The following is a 19,583-nucleotide window of genomic DNA, read 5'->3' as shown; positions in this document are numbered from 1 at the left end:
AATGGCCCACTTAATCCAGCATCCCGTTCTCGCCGGGGCCAGCTGGATGCCTTGATGGGAAGCCCCTAGGCGGGACCTGAGTTCGAAAGCACTCGCCCCGCCTGTGATTCCTAAGAAATGGTACAGTCATACCTCATGTTACGTCCGCTTCATGTTACATTCTTTCATGATACTTCCGCTAGCAACCCGGAAGTACCGGAAAGGGTTACTTCTGAGTTTCGCCGCTCGCGCATGCGCAGAAGTGCAAAATGATGTCACACGCATGCGCAGAAGCGGCGAATCTCAACCCGCGCGTGTGCAGACGTGCCGCTGCAGGTTGCGCTCTTTTCATGTTGCGAACGGGCCTCCAAAACGGATCCCGTTCGCAACCAGAGGTACCACTGTACAGTCATACCTTGGGTTTAAGTAGCTTTGGGATGAATATTTTCGGGTTGCTCTCCACGGCAACCCAGAAGTAACAGGGTGCATTTCTTCCGGGTTTTGCCGCTCGCGCATGCGCTCAAAATGATGTCACACGCATGCGCGGAAGCGGCGAATCATGACCCGCAGATGCGCGGACGTGGGTTGCGTTCGCTTCAGGATGCGAACGGGGCTCCGGAACGGATCCCATTCGCATCCAGAGGTACCACTGTATTCAGAAGCACCTTGCCTCCAGCAGTGGGAGGGAGTTCCAGAGTTTAACTCTGCTCTGGCACAAAGAAGGGCTTTCTTTCGCTTGCCTTCAATCACCCAATATTCAGCTTCAAGTTTTACTTTTACAAGAGAAAAAGAGAAACCCTTTCCCCCCCATCCATGCTCCCAGCACGATGCATCAGCTTATTCACCTCTTCCCCTGTCCCTCCTTACTTGCCTTTCCTCTAAATTAAAAATAGCCCCAAGTGTGTATTTTACCTTTTCTTATAGGGGAGTTGTCCCGCTCGCCCTGCCTCCAATAGTTTTGGCTGCCCTTTTCTCAACCGTTCCGGCTCTGCAATATCCTTTACGAGGCAAGACTAAGGGGGACGGAGGACGGCTCATACCTGAGACATCAAACTTGGCCCTTTGCAGGGCTTCAAAGATGGTGCTTCTGGAGGGCAGATCGGGGAACTTCGACTCCAAAAGGGAAGCGTAATGGGTGTCCTTCGGGGTCACTTTGCCGGCTTCAGGGGACATGTTGACACAGTCCAGAACGATTGTACCTGCAGAGTCAAGGAAGAACCAGGATCTAGAGGCGACACACGACAGTGCAATCCGGAAAGAATCTTTTACATTTGCAGGTTTGAAAGACGAGAAGGGTGAGAACTGTGGTTCCCAAACTTTGGGGGGCCAACCTCCCCTCCTTGCTTCTACCCCCTAAAGGTAAAGGGACCCCTGACCATTAGGTCCAGTCATGACCGACTTTGGGGTTGCGACGCTCATCTCGCTTGACTGGCCAAGGGAGCTGGCGTACAGCTTCTGGGTCATGTGGCCAGCAGGACTAAGCCGCTTCTGGCAAACCAGAGCAGTGCATGGAAACACCATTTACCTTCCTGCCAGAGTGATACCTATTTATCTACTTGCACTTTGACGTGCTTTCGAGCTGCTAGGTTGGCAGGAGCAGGGACCGAGCAACGGGAGCTCAGCCCGTTGCGGGGATTCGAACCGCCGACCTTCTGATCGGCAAGTCCTAGACTCTGTGGTTTAACCCACAGCGCCACCCACATCCCGGTTCTACCTCCTACCCATCCCTATTAAAAAGCAGAAGCGCCCAAGGAGGGCACCAAAGAGGACTGCAAAAGGAAAGTACCGTATTTTTCGCTCCATAAGATCCACCTGACCATAAGACGCACCTAGCTTTTAGAGGAGCAAAACAAGGGGGGGGGAATTCTGAACAAAACAGTGGATGTGTGATTTTGGATGTGGTTCATGCTGTGACCACAGACATGTGATCTGATGGTGAACTTGGGGTGACCCAATGCAAAAATCCTGAGGATCCATGGGACTTTACCTCCCCCCTCCCAGGCAGCCCCCCGCTAGCGTCCCTTATCTCTCTTCTGATCACACTGATCAGCTGTTTCCTTTCAACACTCCTTTCCCTCTTGTTTGCCTTAGTGTAGTATCTTTTCCTTAGCTGGAACAGTTTTTTTGCTCCTCCTTTTCTTCTAATTTCTCTCCTTACAGCTTTAGTCTTCCTGTTTCCCCCCTTTGCAAGTTTGCTGTCTTTACCTCCCCCCTCCCAGGCAGCCTCCTTTATCTCTAGCATCCCTTATCTCACTCCCCGATTGCAAACGATCAGCAGCTTTGTTTCAACACCCACTTCCCTCTTTCAAAAAAAGAGAGCATGATCTGCTTTTTGCCCCTGGGCAATTCAGCTCCAGGGACCACACATTCGCTCCATAAGACGCACAAACATTTCCCCTTACTTTTTAGGAAGAAAAAGGTGCATCTTATGGAGCGGAAAATACGGTATGTGCGGGATTGAATGTGGGTATGTAGGAATATTTTTAAGGATTGCATGAAATGTATGTTTGTTTGTATATCCGTAATATGTATGCATAAATGTTGAATTATCTTGATAAAAAAAATTAAATAATAATAAAAAGAACAGAAACCTCTGCCGGATCAAGCCAACGGCCAAACAGACGGCGAAAGGAAGACCTGAGCTCTCTCCCGTCCTGCAGTTTCCAGCAACAGGTATTCAGAAGCAGACCATAGAGGCAGAGCGAAGCCATCTTGGCTAGAATCCACTGTCAGCCTTCTCTGCCATGAATTTATCTAATACTCTTTGATGGAGGGAGCCCAAAAAATCTAGAGGGTTTCATGTTGCCCACCACTGCTCTGCAGGGCTACGGATTCCCCACCTGCCAGCATTTGCCCGCGGGTTGTTGTTTTTTTAGCAAGCAACCACTTCCCCTCATGTCGCTGCAAGCCGCTAGTCCTCACCGTGCAAGAGAGCTGCTGTCTGCCTGTCCAAAACCTGCGCCGGGCTCTGCAGGATCCTCTCCGTCACCAGCGTGGCGCACGAACCCACCGGCTCTGCCGTGACTCTGCAGGGAGGGCCCCGCTCCCGCTCCAAGGGCCGGTGGTCAATCACCTCAACAACCGCCTCCTCCAGCGCCGCATCCCCACTGCAAAACAGGTGAGACGTAGCAGTGTCAATATATGCACCGAAGCATGAGCAGATGCTGGAAGACATTTCAGCTTCGCTCGCTGCGCATCCCGTTCTGAGAACGTGGCTCACCGCTTGAGTCACAGCTGGGGCGCCACCAGGCTCGCTTGCAGGTGCACCACACGGCCAGTAGGGGGAAGTGTTTGCTGAGGGAGGGGCCAGGCCCAAGCTCCCCTATTGTCCATGTGCTGCAACTGCATCTATCCCCAAACCATCATTATGTGGGTCTGTTGGCCAATTCAGTTGTTCTAGGCGCGGGTGGTGCTGTGGTCTAAACCACAGAGCCTAGGGCTTGCCGATCAGAAGGTCAGCGGTTCAAATCCCTGCGACGGGGTGAGCTCCTGTTGCTCAGTCCCTGCTCCTGCCAACCTAGCAGTTTGAAAGCACACCAGTGCAAGTAGATAAATAGGTACCGCTCTGGCGGGAAGGGAAACGGTGTTTCCGTGTGCTGCTCTGGTTCTCCAGAAGCGGCTTAGTCCTGCTGGCCACATGACCCAGAAGCTGAACGCCGGCTCCCTCGGCCAATAAAGCGAGATGAGCGCCGCAACCCCAGAGTCATCCGCGACTGAACCTAATGGTCAGGCGTCCCTTTACCTTTAAGCATAGGGGCTGGGGGACAGGCGTGGGGTTTCCCTGGTACCCCCAAAGCCTCTGAGCTCCGTCACCGCCCCATTGGCCACCAAAATCACACACTGCTGAAGGAGGAAGTTTGAAGAGTGACGCTCTTTCTCAATTCCTCCTTCAGCTCTATGTGCTTTTCAAGGCATCCAATTAATTCCACCGGCTCCAGATTTTACCCAGATCCCTTGGAAAAGTGATGTGTGTGTTCGTGTGCAAACGCCCTTTCTTTTCCCGTCTCTTGTGAGGTGTTGGTCTGGGGAAAGGGGATGGAGAAGCGACAAAATTGGGGTGCTGTTCAAAAATGCTAATGCACCCATGGGGGCCTAAAAAAAGGCTGACAATACATAGCTCAAAAGACTCTCCTCTCCTCTCTCTTTTTTTTTTAAATAAATTTTAATTAAGATTTTTTTTTTAAGGTTACAGAAAAAAAGAAAAAACAAATGAAGAAGAAATATAAGTAGAAAACAGACAATACAATAGAAAAATACAAAAACAATACATAAAAAACAGTACATAAAAACCCTTTACTTACTTTCATTCACTTACTTCCTTGACCTCCTCACACCTCCCATTTTTGTATTCTAGTTCAGTTAGATATTTCAGCAAATCCCTTCCAGCTTTATTTTTATATTAATCATAATCTTAATATACTGTAATTTAATTTCTCTTCTTTCATCAAATCATTTTTACTTAATCCTTTATATCTTTTCTGCTAAAACCACATAGTTTAATTCCAGCATCTTTCTAACATTCCTTAATTTTACAATATTTCTGTAAATAAACTTCAAATTTCTTCCACTCTTCTTCCACCGACTCTTCTCCTTGGTCTCGGATTCTGCCAGTCATCTCAGCCAGTTCCATGTAGTCCACCCCTCTCCTCTCACATCCAAGTCCTTTGGGTCCCCTACATCCCCCCTACTTAGACAGCATCTTAAAAAGCAGAGACACAAGGGCACAAGGAGACGACTGAGGATGAGGTGGTGGGACAGTGTTCTGGAAGAGACCAACATGAGTCTGACCAAACTGCGGGAGGCAGTGGAAGACAGGAGGGCCTGGCGTGCTCTGGTCCAGGGGGTCACGAAGAGTCGGACACGACTAAATGACTAAACAACAACAACAACCCTCTCCACTGACCTAGGCAGGATGTGGTGGTCAACCAGTGTCAGCGAAAGAAGGCCTGCCTGGTGTAGGGTGGCAAGGTCAATCTCGTCCCGGAAGACGAGCGAATTCTCCGTGATGCGCTGCTTTTTGAGGAGGAAGGTGCTCTCTGTGCGCAGAGGGAATTCTGAGCGGGGGATGTTCAGGACCGGGATGAAGGCTGCCTTGGAGTCCGGGGCGGTCTGCGGGGCAAAACGAAAGGTACATTAAAATCCAGGTCTCTGTTACATGGATAAAGTTGCTCACGCTACCCAGTCATTGAGTACCAATAAGAGCCTTGCAGATGTCTCCGAGCAACTGTGGAATTGGACGCCCTCAAACACTCATTTTGTGAGAGGGAAACAAGCAGGTTTCTAGTCCTTAAGGATATAAAAACAGGCCCGAAACTGCATGGGCAAAGCCCGGCATCAGTCACAAAGGTACATAGATCATAGATCAGGAAGTGTTGGGGTATAAAGCAAGGAGACGAAAAGGTATAAAGAAAAGTATTACGAAGAACCTGTGCAAAAGAGGCGATGAAGAAATATTCCAAGATCAGGCATAAACAGATCATGTAATTTACACACACACACACACACACACACTGGTACCTCGGGTTAAGAACTTAATTCGTTCTGGAGGTTCGTTCTTAACCTGAAACTGGTCTTAACCTGAGGCGCCACTTTAGCTAATGGGGCCTCTCGCTGCCGCCACACTGCCACCGTCCAATTTCTATTCTCATTCTGAAGCAAAGTTCTTAACCTGAGGTACTATTTCTGGGTTAGCAGAGTCTGTAACCTGAAGCATCTGTAACCTGAGGTACCACTGTATTTATATCTTTTGTCTTCTCCCTTATACCTGACCATACTCAATTGTGTTACGGTGGTACCTCGGGTTAAGTACTTAATTCGTTCTGGAGGTCCGTTCTTAACCTGAAACTGTTCTTAACCTGAAGCACCACTTTAGCTAATGAGGCCTCCCGCTGCCACCGCGCTGATGTCAGCATCGCCCTTGAGCCAGTGTACCAACTGGACTCATGCACTACAGCCCCGACTGGGCTAGGCGAGCTGGGTAGCACTGCCAGAGTCCTCCTTTGACACAGGAGCAGGTGACAGTGCTGCGGACTCACAGCTTGGAGCTGAGAGCACCGGATTTACTTTCTCTGTAATGCAGTCGTTGCGCAGCAGCGTTTTGCAGAGTCTGGCAGAGTATAAACCACTCGGAGAGCAGCTCTGTAAAATATCCTCCTTTATTCTATAACTACAGCTATTATACAAACTATATACAGAGCTAAAGATTCAGCATAAATCAATGCTATACTCTGAGTGCCTGCAGAGTCTCTAAATATCTCTAAATAATATCTCTTGCACTCTCTCTCCGGCTCACTGACTGACTCTCTCTCACACATTGAGATTCACTCACATGACCAATTAAGTAGAGAGCAATACATTGCTCCTCCTCTCTGTAGAGTCAGCAAAGACCTCAGGAGATGGTCAGGAGATTCTTGGGTATGGGAGGGGTGAAATCTCCTCAGCTGCTGCCGTGCAATTTCTGTTCTCATCCTGAAGCAAAGTTCTTAACCCAAGGTAAAATTTCTGGGTTAGCAGAATCTGTAACCTGTAGCGTCTGTGACCTGAAGGGTCTGTAACCCGCGTACCACTGTATTTACTTTTCCTTTTGTTGAATTGCTGGAATACTCTGTTTGTCTTGTTACATGTTCAATAAAATGATTTTTTTAAAAAAAAAAAATTTTAAAAAGGAAGAAAGAAAATGTTGAGCGGCTCAGGGGCAATGTCCCTTTTTCTTACACAATCCACACCAAATCCATTTCAGAGCAGTCTGAGCCCAGAGCCGCCACATGGTGATGACTTCATCATTCCCCCGCCAGTCTCATAGGCAAACGCAGAACAAACCAACCGTGGAAAGGCAGCAAAGAGGGCTCTTCAAAGGGGCAAAGGGAAATTGCTCCAAAGGGTGGAAGCGGAAGACCGACCTTTGCAAAGAAGTAAGCGAGGGCCAAAGCGGACACCATGGAGTCCAGGTCGCAGGCCTCGTTCCCCATCACCACGTGGACCTCCTGGTTCCTCCGGACGTGATCCTACCAAATAAAAACAAAGAAGAAATTGGAGAGGAAACACAAAAGTTAAGCGATGGCTTTCCCAGGAGAAGATCCATTCCCAGGTAGTGCTGGGAGAGACTCCTGCCTGAAACCCTGGAGAGATGCTGCCAGTCTGTGCAGACAAGCCTGAGCTAGATGGAAGAAGAGTCCAACTCAAGGCTGCTTCCTACGTCTGCATGTTTTGCAAATGGAGACAAACTGGTGCCTTGTGGATCGAGCCCAGGAACGAGAGGCCTGGGTTTACCATTTGCTAGCCAGCGCTGTACTTACGCCCAGAGAAGCCCGTGTAGCCACAGGCCTGCTCCTCAGAAGGAAGGTGCTTTCTGGAGGACGAGAGCGCCTGTGGATTCGGGGGCAAAGGGGGGTGTTCTTGAGGACCTACAACGAAAGTTGTAGCCTTTCAGTGCTGGGTGCTAAGTCAAGGGTCGATCTCCTGCTAGCGAGGGCAGGGTTAAAATCTCCCACTCGGTTGTGAAAACTCAGGGGTTAAGGCCGCATACACACCAGGCATTGAAAACACACAGCTCTCGAAAGAATCCTGGGAACTGTAGTTTGGTAAGATTCGTGGGCGCAGCACCTTTGTGAGGAGTGCGCTACAGTTCCCAGGATACTTTTGCCTTAGTCTCTCTCTCTCTCTCTCTGCCTAAGCATATTCCTTCCCTTCCTGTCCCCACCGATAATTTGTAAAAGGGTCACAATTCTGACACAGACACCCCACTATTACGAACGCAAAACCTTTTGCCAATTGCGCAAGCATTATTTATCGTTTATTATTTACAAAGATCTACATTTGTGCATTGCGGTTGCTACCGGCACCCCAGTGCCCGAGTCTTTGTGTTTTCCTCCTCCTTTCACATCCTTGTTTTCCTGTCATGTTACGCCTTTTAAGATGGTCCAATCTGAAGGCGGTCGCTGTCTTGCTCACTGCTCTGGGACGCTTTCCTGCTGAAGAGCGGAGTCTAAAATAAGAGATGGGAATACCACCGACACAAACCAGTCTCTGCCACGAAGCACCTTACACTCTTAAGTTAAGGCGGGGAAAGGGGAACAAACTGAAAGGAAGTTCATCTGTGTAGTGTAGGGGTCAGCGTGTCAGACTAGGACCTGGGAGACTAGGGTTCCAATCCCCCCACTCAGCCATGAAGCCAGATGTGAGCCAATTACTGTTTTTTTTGCTCTATAAGTCTCACTTTTTCCCCTCCTAAAAAGTAAGTGGAAATGTGTGTGCGTCTTATGGAGCGAATGCAGGCTGCGCAGCTATCCCAGAAGCCAGAACAGCAAGAGGGATTGCTGCTTTCACTGTGCAGCGATCCCTCTTGCTGGCTTCTGAGATTCAGAATATATTTTTTCTTGTTTTCCTCCTCCAAAAACTAGGTGCGTCTTGTGGTCTGGTTCGTCTTATAGAGCAAAAAATATGGTACTATCCCTCTCAGCCTAACCCACTTCACAGTTGTTGTGGGGTTCAGTGAGGAGAGGGAGAGCCACGTCAGCCACCTTGAGCTCCTTAATAATTATAAATAATAATAAATTTTATTTATACCTCGCCCTCCCCGGCCAAAGCTGGGCTCAGGGCGGTTGACACCAATAAAATCACAGTAAAAACATAATAAGGGGGAAAGATAAGGGAGGGAGGACAACTTAAAATACAGGTTGAAATGCAATTTAAAATGCAGCCTCATTTTAAAGTAGCTGATAAATCCCTGGAGGAAAAGGTGGAATATCAGTGCAATAAATAATAAAAGTAAATGAGGCAATTTGCTTTCTTTATCTTCCGAGGAGACTGTACCGCAATGGAGGCCTATACCATGTACCTCTCCGAATATAAGATTCGGATCCAATTGCAAGGTGCGACCACAAATACACACAAGGCCGCTGTGAGGTGCATTTGGGGTGAGAAGCTGTTGAGAAGCTGGCAAGCACTTTGCAGAAGCTTTCCCGGGGGGTTAAGCCCATTTTCCTGGCCGCTGGGGAGACCTTGAAAGGTTTCTCTACTCCGCACAACCTAAGAGGCACCAGGCGCCGTTTCCCGGCTACTGCGAAACGCCACGGCCCATTTGCTAAAGCACTCCAAGAGATAAGCCGGCCCAAGGTAAACTGGTTTCCTCCCCGGAGCAGCCTTGAAAGCTGCGGCTGTGGCAAGGGTGGAGGCAGAGAAAACAGCCGCAGATGGTTGAGATGCAAAAAGGGAAATTAAAATCGAGGAGGGAGAGAGAGTGGTTTTTAAAAAAAGAAATCAAACAGGAGAGATAGGCGTCAGCACTTTGTGTAGAACATTGCTCGAGGGCCTTGGAGAAACGGGTGCCCTTTTAGAAGAAGATCTCTCTCTCAAAGCACATTAGTCCAGTGTTATCACAGCCCATATAGGCTGATGTAGAGACATCACCTTGCTGACAAAGGTCTGTATTGTTAAAGCTATGGTTTTCCCAGTACAGTGGTACCTCGGGTTACATATGCTTCAGGTTACATACGCTTCAGGTTACAGACTCCGCTAACCCAGAAATATTACCTCGGGTTAAGAACTTTGCTTCAGGATGAGAACAGAAATCGTGCTCTGGTGGTACAGCGGCAGCAGGAGGCCCCATTAGCTAAAGTGGTGCTTCAGGTTAAGAACAGTTTCAGGCTACGAACAGACCTCCAGAACGAATTAAGTACCGTACTTAACCCAAGATACCACTCTAGTGATGTATGGAAGTGATAGCTGGACCATAAAGGCTGATCGCCGAAGAATTGATGCTTTTGAATTCTGGTGCTGGAGGAGACTCTTGAGAGTCCCATGGACTGCAAGAAGATCAAACCGATCCATTCTGAAGGAAATCAGCCCTGAGTGCTCCCTGGAAGGACAGATCCTGAAGCTGAGGCTCCAAGACTTTGGCCACCTCATGAGAAGAGAAGACTCCCTGGAAAAGACCCTGATGTTGGGAAAGATGGAGGGCCCAAGGAGAAGGGGACGAGATGGTGGGACAGTGTTCTCGAAGCTACCAGCATGAGTTTGACCAAACTGCGGGAGGCAGTGGAAGACAGGAGTGCTTGGCGTGCTCTGGTCCAGGGGGTCACGAAGAGGCGGACACGACTAAACAACTAAACAACAACAACAACAAGTTCAGCATCTTATTTCTCACCACGGCCAATCGGATGCCTCCAAAAAGCCTGAAGGAAGGGTGCAAGGAACACAGCCCTCTCTTTCCCCACGTCTCGCACCTTGAATTCAGAGGCACAGCCACCTCAGATCTTGGTGCAACTGGGTTAGAAACTTAGATATAGAAGCTAGGCGCACAATGGACTAAGGCAGAGGTTTTTAAACTGCAGTTGCCAACCTAGCGCCCAGAAATCTCCACCTACAGTGGACGCTCGGGTTGCAAACGTGATCCGTGAGGGATGCACGTTCGCAACCTGCAGCATTCGCAAGCCACGTCTGCTCACACGCGGGTTGCGATTCGGCGCTTCTGTGCATACGCAAAGCGCAATTTAGCGCTTCTGCGCATGTGCGACCGCCAAAACTTGGAAGTAACCCGTTCCGGTACTTCTGGGTATCGGCGGTCCGCAACCCAAAAAAACGCAAGCTGAAGCAGCTGTAACCCGAGGTATGACTGTAGTCGCATTTGGACCGGCGTCAGTAGCAAAAGGCGCCTGGTCAATTTCGAACGCTGGGGTGCAGCCGTTGTGGCGGATGATGGGTTCAGATACCTAGTGTCTCTTGTCTGTAATGTTTCCTTCGCCCCCACCACGAGAAGAAGAAAAAAGGAAGCGTGGAAAGATCACTTGGGTAGTCCTGGTGATTTAATAACACTCCCAAACCACTAACAGGATTAAAAATAGTAGCAACAGCTCTCTGGGTTTTGCAATGCAGTGCTTCGGCCTAGTCATGTTCACAGAAATGCACCCAAAGAATGTGTATCAGTGAGATAAATGCAGGGATTTGGAGCTAAGCAGCTCGTTCTAGATGCCCGTTCTAATTTGTGAGTGTGTTTTGGATGCCTGTTCCATGGTGTTTCTCGAACATGGGTCCCCAGCTGTCGTTGGACTACACCCCCCATCATCCCTGACCGCTGGTCCTGCTATCTAGGGATAATGGGAGCTGTAGTCCAGCAACAGCTGGGGACCCAAGTTCGAGAAACGGGAACACGGCTTTGCAAAAACGTGTGTCTAAGGCATGACGGCAAAAATGTGTCTCTTAGGCAAAACCATTTATTATTACTGAAGCACTGGATAATTTTTTCTGAAGGTTTATTTTTTTAATTGCAAACTGACATAGAAATGTGGAGACCTGAGCTTAAGATTGGAAAAAAACGAAAAACTTGAGAGAAACTAAAATCAACCATAGACATATTTTCCCATTAAAAGCAACCTCTCCAACTAAAGAAAAGGAAGGAAATTTCCACAGACACAAACTCCCTCTATTAAAGTTTGTCGGGCTAAGGGAGACAGATCTGAAAATTATTATTATTATTTATTGAATTTATATAAAACGAGGGTGCACTGCAAACAGTGGCAATCAGATATCTGCTGATGAGGCAGGAAATCTGCTGATTCAGGACACGAGGTGATTTATCACCCTATCTGTGGGTTTGGACAGATCCTGGTGGCGAAGCGAGAAAGCTCTGCCTCAGCAAAGCTGGACAGCGTTTGCTCAAGATTAAGAGAGAGTGCAAAGGGAGGACTTTTCCGCTTAGAGAAAAGGCGACAGAGAGGCATGAAATAAAAAATTTAAGGTCTTATATATATATAATAAATGTTCATAAATGTACCAAGCAAACACATACATAAATATATATACCACATGTCTGAAGCAGCACAGGAAAACAGCCATGAAGCCATTTTGGTTCCCAAACTGACCAAGTGATTTCTCTGCAAGGTCGAAGGAAAATGGAAAAGTCTCCACCCATTGTCTTTTCCTTCACAAATCCTGTCTGAAGGGTATGTCTGTGTATGAATAGGGTAACCTGTCTCAGGAACTAAGCATTTATCATTACAAAAGACTGGCCAGGCTCCCCAGGGTATCCAATCAAGTAAGCATTAACAGGTAACCTGCCAGACAGGAGGTAAACAACGAACTCAGATTTCTGTTGTAGACCGCCTTTTCTGTGATGTAGGTATGATGTATCTGGGGGGTGGTCTTGAGCTACACCCCTTCTGTGATGTATGTATGATGCTTCTGGGGTGGTCTTGGGCTCCAGGGCTGGCAATTTAAAATATCTATATAAGGGCGGGCACACCTTGGTTCGGGGTCCTTCTCCTTTCCTGCGTGTGAAGGGGGCACCCTGTTGCAACAGTTCAATAAAGATCAGACTTACGAGCTGCTTTGCTTCTCAATATTCTCTGGTTGGCCTCTGTTCTTTTCTCCAACCGATGGAGAACCTGCAAAGGACTCTGTAAGGGCTCTTGTGTCCCCCATAAGGGAATAAGGGCAGATTTACATTTATTACAGGTGACACGGTAGAAGCTTTGCGAATTTATGCAGAACGTGGAAAGATGTTCTTCTCCCTCTCTCAAAACACCCAAAGAAACTGAACGGTAGAAGATTCCGGACAGATAAAAAGGGAGAATTTCTTCACGCAGCGCAGTGAAACTATGGAACTCCCTGCCACAGGAGGCAGTAATAATAACCACCAACTTAAGAGCATAAGAAGAGGCTGCTGATCAGGCCAGCATCCTGTTCTCACAGAAGCCAACCAGGTGCCTGTTGGGAACCAGCAAACAGGATTCTAGCGCAAGAGCAACTCTCCCTTCCTTGGGGTTCCCAGCAACTGGGATCATAGTCACTGATGGCCATCCCTTTCCAAACTACACTTCCCATGATTCTTTGGGAGAAGTCATGGCCTTCAAATGGGCTTTATGATGCGTACACACCCTTGGTTACTTTTTTCTCCACGCCAGGCATAGGCAAACTCGGCCCTCCAGATATTTTGGGACTACAACTCCCATCACTCCTAGCGAACAGGGCCAGTGGTCAGGGATGATGGGAGTTGTAGTCCCAAAACATCTGGAGGGCCTATGCCTGCTCTACGCTTTGCTGGCCTAGCCTCTGGGGCTCTGCTGACTGCCAAAGGCCGGTTGGGGTGCTGTGACTGCATTCAGCAATCACGAGAGAAGAATGATTCATGTTTTAAAAATGGGAAAAAAGGAAGATACACACAATCAACCGTACAGAAGAGGAGATTGTAAGCACTCAGTTGCCACGCTTTGACAATGCGCCCAGCGCAGATGGCTTTTTTCTTACACAAACCAACAAAGGGAGGAGGGGAGGAATAAAGCATTTTTTAGCAACTGCAAATAAAACAGTGATTGTCAAAAGGAAACAGAGGTGCCGCTCACCCTAGATTTCATCCCGAACATGAGCTCGAGGCAATGTCCCAACCCCAGGTACTGTGGTTATATGACAGGTTTGGCAAGGCACTTTGCATGTGCTCAGAAACACTCTCATTCTCCCCCCCCCCCCATAGAGCATCTTTTTTAAAAAAAAATGGATTCAGCTGCCTAGGATTTTTTCTTCTTTGATTTCCTTCTTGGAAAGATGCTTCCAGGTCTGAACTTTCATGAGCCTGTGAATGTAAGAAGAATCCCCAGTGGTGGTTCAGACCGAGGGCTGACCCGGTTGAGCTTCCTGGCTCACCAGCAGGACATGGCGGATCCTGCCATTTGTCTTGGGCATCCAGTAATTAATGATAGACTGCCTTTGAAGCTGGAAGTTCCATCTAACGGGATCAATTTTAGATACTGTACCGCCTTCCCGTATATCAGGGCAGGCAGTCCTTTTTCAGGCTGAGGGCCGCATCCTCTCACTGGGAACCTTCTGGGGACCAGGAAAAAGAGAGTACAGCAATGCACATGACTCTTCTGTACATTTGGCTGCCTTCCAGAAACAAGTCAAGAAGTTTCTACTTGCACGCAGAACTACATCTGGCAAGCAAGAGGCATGAGCAGAGTTCAAGGACACATTCCAGCCAGGCAGAAACACTCAAGGGAGGGTTGGAGCAGGGCTGGTGAGGGGGTGTGGCTTGAGGAGAGTCCTGAGGGCCGGACAGAGAGGCTTGGGGGCCGCATTCATCTGCTTGGCCTGAGGTTCCACATATGCTTAAGGGGTGGGGAAGGTTGTAAGGTGGCCAGAGACAAAGCCACCAATGGACTGATCCCCCCCCCACCAATTTGTCTAATCCCTGTCTGACGAGCAGGCTTAATTAAACCTCAAACAAATTTTATTTGTCCTCAAACCGGATTTCAGCAACTTGGTGCCCTCCAGATGTTGCGTGACTCCAACCCCAGCACATCTGGAGGGCACCAGATTGGGGCCTCCTTAAACAATCCTCTCATTGTTCGTTCCAGAAAAACAAGTTTTATAAACACTTACAAAACACCCGTTTTTTTGTGTGTTTTTTTGGACCCTTTAAACAACAACAACCCTCAGCGCAACAACTTTTTCTTGTTTTCCTTTTCTAACCCCTTCTCCCAATTACTAGGCTGCTTCATGGCGGAGAATCCTAGAACATCTGTCGGCTTTCTGAAAGCCACCGCAGGCCGGTCCAATCCTCTCCGGAACCGAATCGTCGCTTTGAAGAACGCGGTGAAGAGCACGTGGTCAGAGCCTCACCTTACCCTTGGGCAAAGAACCGCTCTTCGTCTCAACAGCAAACTCCCTTTGCAGACGCGGAAAGTAACTGGAACTGTTCTTAGCAAAGGGCCATCCTCTTTGGGTGGACTTCTTGTTGTTGGCACCCGTCTGTCTCGAGAGACAATGGAGTGCACCTCTGGGGGTGCAAAGTCAAACCGGTGCATTAGCAGCACTGAAGCGACCTTCCCTGGGCACAAGCTTGGGCAGCGGGTCTGGAAGTCCTAGGTTGCCCACATAACAAGACCCCGCTCTCGGCCTCGCTACTGTGGTCCAAATGAAACTCTAAACAATCACAGGCAACACAAGGTTAATAATGTTCTAACAAAATATTTGTCACACGTATTATTTCACAATTCTTAAACAGAAAATATGTAATGGAGTCACAAATAATGAAAATCAATCAATTTTGCATGAACAAAATTAGAGAATGTAATCAATCAGTATCAAAGAGGCAAATACAGTGGTACCTCGGGTTACATACGCTTCAGGTTACATATGCTCCGCTAACCCAGAAATAGTGCTTCAGTTTAAGAACTTTGCTTCAGGATAAGAACAAAAATAGTGCGGTGGCGGCGCAGCGGCAGCAGTAGGCCCCATTAGCTAAAGTGGTGCTTCCGGTTAAGAACAGCTTCAGGTTAAGAACGGACCTCTGGAACGAATTAAGTACTTAACCCGAGGTACCACTGTACAGAGGATGCTCGGGTTGCGAATGTGATCCTGAAGGGACAGGTGGCTGCACTTTAGGTTTGGGTAACCTGTCCCTTCAATCCATGCGGGGTGCATGTTCGTAACCCGCAGTGGCACATCTGCGCACGTGCGGTTTGCGATTCAGCGCTTCTGCGCATGCACAAAGCTTGATTTAGTGCTTTTGTGCATGCGCAACCGCCGGAACCCAGAGGCAACCCATTCCGGTACTTCCGGGTTTCGGCGGGTGCGTAACCCGAAAAAACGCACCCTGAAGCGGCTGTAACCCGAGGTATGACTGTAATCCTTTCAACAGTCGCAATCCTGTAACCGTGCAGTAATGGACGCTCCAAACATAGAGCAGTTTTTCCAGATGATGAACTGTTTCGATAGTGACTCTTCATCAGCTGGCGATGATGTAACCTTTTTTTTGTTTAAGAATTGTTGAAATAATATGTGTTACAAATATTTTGTTACACCATTATTAGCCATGTGTTTAGAGTTGTCTGTGTTGCAACACAGAGGATTTCCTTTGTTACATATCGGTGGTCCAAAGCAAAGCAGAGCAAAATATTTGGCACCAGCTGGGCTGCAGGAGTTAATGGAAGAAGGCATACAAATCACCAACCAACCATCTTAGAGTTTAGGGTTTACTCCTTAGATACAGCGGTACCTTGGTTCCCGAACGGCTTAGCTGACAAAGAAATCGACTCCTGAACGCAGCAAACCCGGAAGTAAGTGTTCCGGTTTGCGAAGGTTTTTCGGAAGCCGAACATCTGTTTCAGCTGTCGGCATTGTTTCCGGGGCCAATCAGAAGCCGCGCTTTGGTTTCCGAACGTTTTGGAAGTCGAACGGACTTCCGGAACGGATTCCTTTCGACTTCCAATGCACGACAGTGTTGTAAACAAAAAGTGTCCTTTTCCCCTTATGGCGTATCCAAGAGCCCATATAGAGTCCTTACATAGGTTCCCTATTGGTAGGAGAAGATAACAGAGGCCAACCAGAGAATATTGAGAAGCAAAGCAGCTAGTAAGCCTGATCTTTATTGATCTGTTGCAACAGGGTGCTCCCCTCACTCGCAGGAGAGGAGGAACCCAGAAAAATGGCACGCAAGGCCTTATAAAGACTTTTGAAATCGCCACCCTGTAGATCAAGACCACCCCCAGAAACATCATACATACATCACAGAAAAGGTGGTCTAAAACAGGAATTTGAATGTTGTTTTTCTTCTGTCATTGTTTATCTCCTGTCTGGCAGGTTACTTGATTGGATTGCCTGGTAGCCTGGCCAACAAAGGTCCGTATAGTAAAAGCTCTGGTTTTCCCAGTAGTGATGTATGGAAGTGAAAGCTGGACCATAAAGGAGGCTGATTGCCGAAGAATTGATGCTTTTGAATTCTGGTGCTGGAGGAGACTCTTGAGAGTCCCACGGACTGCAAGAAGATCAAACCTCTCCATTTTTAAGGAAACCAGCCCTGAGTGCTCACTGGAAGGACAGATCCTGAAGCTGAGGCTCCAAGACTTTGGCCACCTCAGGAGAAGAGAAGACTCCCTGGAAAAGACCCTGATGTTGGGGAAGATGGAGGGCACAAGGAGAAGGGGACGACAGAGGACGAGATGGGTGGACAGTGTTCTCGAAGAGACCAACATGAGTTTGACCAAACTGCGGGAGGCAGTGGAAGACAGGAGTGCTTGGCATGCTCTGGATATGACTAAACAACAATGGGTAACCTGGCCAGTCTTTTGTAATGATAAGTACTTAGTTCCTGGGCCAGGTCACAGGCTCCCACCCTATTCATAGCTTAAATGTGCCCTTAAGGCAGGATTTGTGAAGAAAGAGACAGTGGGGAGGTTTCCCACTTTGACCTTGCAGAGAAAACATTTGCTCAATTTAGGAATCAAAATGGTTCCAGGTCGGTCTTCCTGTGCTGATCTATGAACGCGCTTGGTTGCTACACTTATGAACATTTAACATATATCTAAGACCATAAAATTCCTATCACAACTGTACAGACATATATGCACGTCCAAAAGACCTCCCTAGCTCAGGGGTTCAGAGTGCTTGCTGACAGTCCCCGGCTCAACCCCACATTGGCATAACCCTGGAGAGTGCGGAAAAACAGGGTGGCCATATTTTGAAGAGCAAAACATGGACACAAAAGAGGACTATGGGTCGCTATGACGACTCGACCCAAGAAAAAGATATAGACATATCAGATATAGACATAGCTCAACAAATTTGGGCCAAATAGTAATAATAATAATCTCCAGGTTTTCACTTTTTGAAATATAGCAACCCTGTTCAGCAATATAATAATAGGGGAAATGTATATGCACACAAATATGGGATGTATGTATGTATGCATTAATCTCTTTTTAGGACCCACCTTGTTTCTGTAATTTTAAGCTGTTTCAAACGCTTTTTACTATTGTGTTTCAATTGTTGGGCAGGCAATAAATTGAAATAATAATAATCTCTTTCTCTCATATATATATATACATATATAATGCTGTAAATATGAGGTATAATGTGTGTGTGTGTGTGTGTGTATACACACACACACTCATGTACACCCTATTTACAGCTCCGCACCCAGACACACATCCCTGCCCAGGGTGACACAATTTCCTCTCATGAGAGCGTCCCTTTTAAAAGCAGCCTATATTTTTACGTCTATATATGGCGAGGCGGGTACCTGAAGGGCGGCTTTGCGGCCTCCCAGGAAGCTCTCCATGTCCGAGGCGGAGCTGGCTTAGGGGGAGGAGGCCGCGAGAGGGAAGGAGGAGGACGGGAAGGGTTGCTCCTCCTCCTCCCTCTCTTCTTTCTTCCGCCGCGGCCTGCTCCCCCTCCCCCGCCAAGCAGGCGGCTTCGCCGGGAGGGAAAACAAATCGAGGGCGGGGATCGCCGCGGGGCCTACTACATGTGGGGAAATCGTGTCGTGCTTGTGCAACCCAGTCAGATGGGCGGGGTACTAACAACAACAACAACAACAACATTATTATTTTTTACTGTTTTATTTTAGAGCAAAGAGACAAACGAGCGACCGAGCGCCTATTTTGGCAGTTAAGCGAGCGTCGTTCCCTCAGGGTGTTTTTTTTAAGGGGCGGGGCACGTCGACCGCGCAGGGGCGCCGGCTGATCCTGACAGGCGGAGCGGGACGTCAATCAGAGCAGGGTACGCACGCGCAGAAGAGCACTTGTGCTCTCTTCCGCCCCGCCTCTGTGCCGACAGTTGCTCGAACTTACTACAGGCGGCAGGGCCAGCGTGGCGTAGTGGCCGCGCCGTCGGCGGAAGTGACGAAACCGCGAAAGCTGGGGGGGGGCAGCCGCCATCCCTCCAGTCGCGGGTTCGAGTCCCACCGCCCACATTTTGAACCACGGTGGGGTTGCATAATACCAAAAGTTCTTCTAAGTTTAGACCCGTTGAAATGGGTCTGACTAATGAATTGAGATTCATGCTGCTCAATAGACCTCGCTTAGGTGCATTCATTTCAATGGGTCTACTCGTTGGGAGTATCAGCTCCCATTGAATTCAATGGGTCTTGAAACGTCTGAGTAAACGTGAATATTCGGGGCTGGTTGAGCGTCAGCTCAAGCCAGTTGTAGTAGCCAACAACGCCCTGCTCAGCGTAGACCCATTTAAATTGATGGCACGCTCATTGTTTTCAGTGGGTCTGCTCTTGAGTAGCACTTAGTTGCATATAACCCAATGGGGGAGTGTTGCAGCACAACCGAGGGATGTTGCAGCGCACCCCATGCATACCCTTCTTTCTAAGGAAGCGTGCATAGGAGTACGTCGTAGGAATGTGATCCTAGCACAGTTTACCTGAGAGTAAACTTCTAGGGATGCTGGTGGCACTGTGGGTTAAACCACAGAGCCTAGGACTTGCCAATCAGAAGGTTGGTGGTTCGAATCCCCGTGACGGGGTGAGCTCCCATTGCTCTGTCCCTGCTCCTGCCAACCTAGCAGTTCAAAAGCACATCAAAGTGCAAGTAGATAAATAGGTACTGCTCCGGTGGGAAGGTAAACGGCGTTTCCGTGTGCTGCTCTGGTTCGCCAGAAACGGCTGGCCACATGTGTGCATTTATTTACCCCGAAGTAAAGTCCACTGAGAAGTATCTGGGAGTCAAGAAATGTGGTTTACTGGAGAAAAAATCCCATTGAACTCAGGATTTGCCTGTATGTATATTTCAGTGCCTACACGAGGCTGCAAATCCAGCAGCATATATTCTGAAGCCAATGGCACTAGCCTCTGAATAAACATAAATACGTCTGGGCTGTCCCGAACT

At 48.3% G+C, this 19,583-nt stretch overlaps 2 protein-coding genes across 4 annotated transcripts in view; one reads left to right on the top strand and one right to left on the bottom strand.

Annotated features, from left to right (window-relative positions):
- PRUNE1 (prune exopolyphosphatase 1) overlaps positions 1-18,224 on the bottom strand; it is a 32,173-nt gene extending 13,949 nt beyond the window's left edge. The window contains exons 1-6 of one of the 2 annotated variants that reach the window (XM_081891629.1): positions 17,990-18,224; positions 7,275-7,382; positions 6,879-6,983; positions 4,883-5,088; positions 2,902-3,086; positions 1,020-1,178 (exon numbers count right to left, since the gene is read on the bottom strand). In XM_081891629.1, coding sequence (XP_081747755.1) covers positions 1,020-1,178; positions 2,902-3,086; positions 4,883-5,088; positions 6,879-6,983; positions 7,275-7,382; positions 17,990-18,028 — 802 coding nt within the window. In that variant the 5' untranslated portion in view covers positions 18,029-18,224. The remainder of the gene's footprint in view (positions 1-1,019; positions 1,179-2,901; positions 3,087-4,882; positions 5,089-6,878; positions 6,984-7,274; positions 7,383-17,989) is intronic. The other variant, XM_081891630.1, reaches the window with a different exon arrangement.
- Positions 1-19,583, top strand: part of CERS2 (ceramide synthase 2) — a 161,206-nt gene that overhangs the window by 39,672 nt on the left and 101,951 nt on the right. The gene's annotated exons all lie outside the window — the stretch shown is intronic.

This window comes from Podarcis melisellensis (genome assembly GCF_964234715.1).
Source record: "Podarcis melisellensis genome assembly, chromosome: 16".
Classification (NCBI taxonomy): Eukaryota; Metazoa; Chordata; class Lepidosauria; order Squamata; family Lacertidae; genus Podarcis; species Podarcis melisellensis.
Note: the sequence above shows the minus strand (reverse complement) of the source record. Positions and strands in the feature narration are given on the sequence as shown.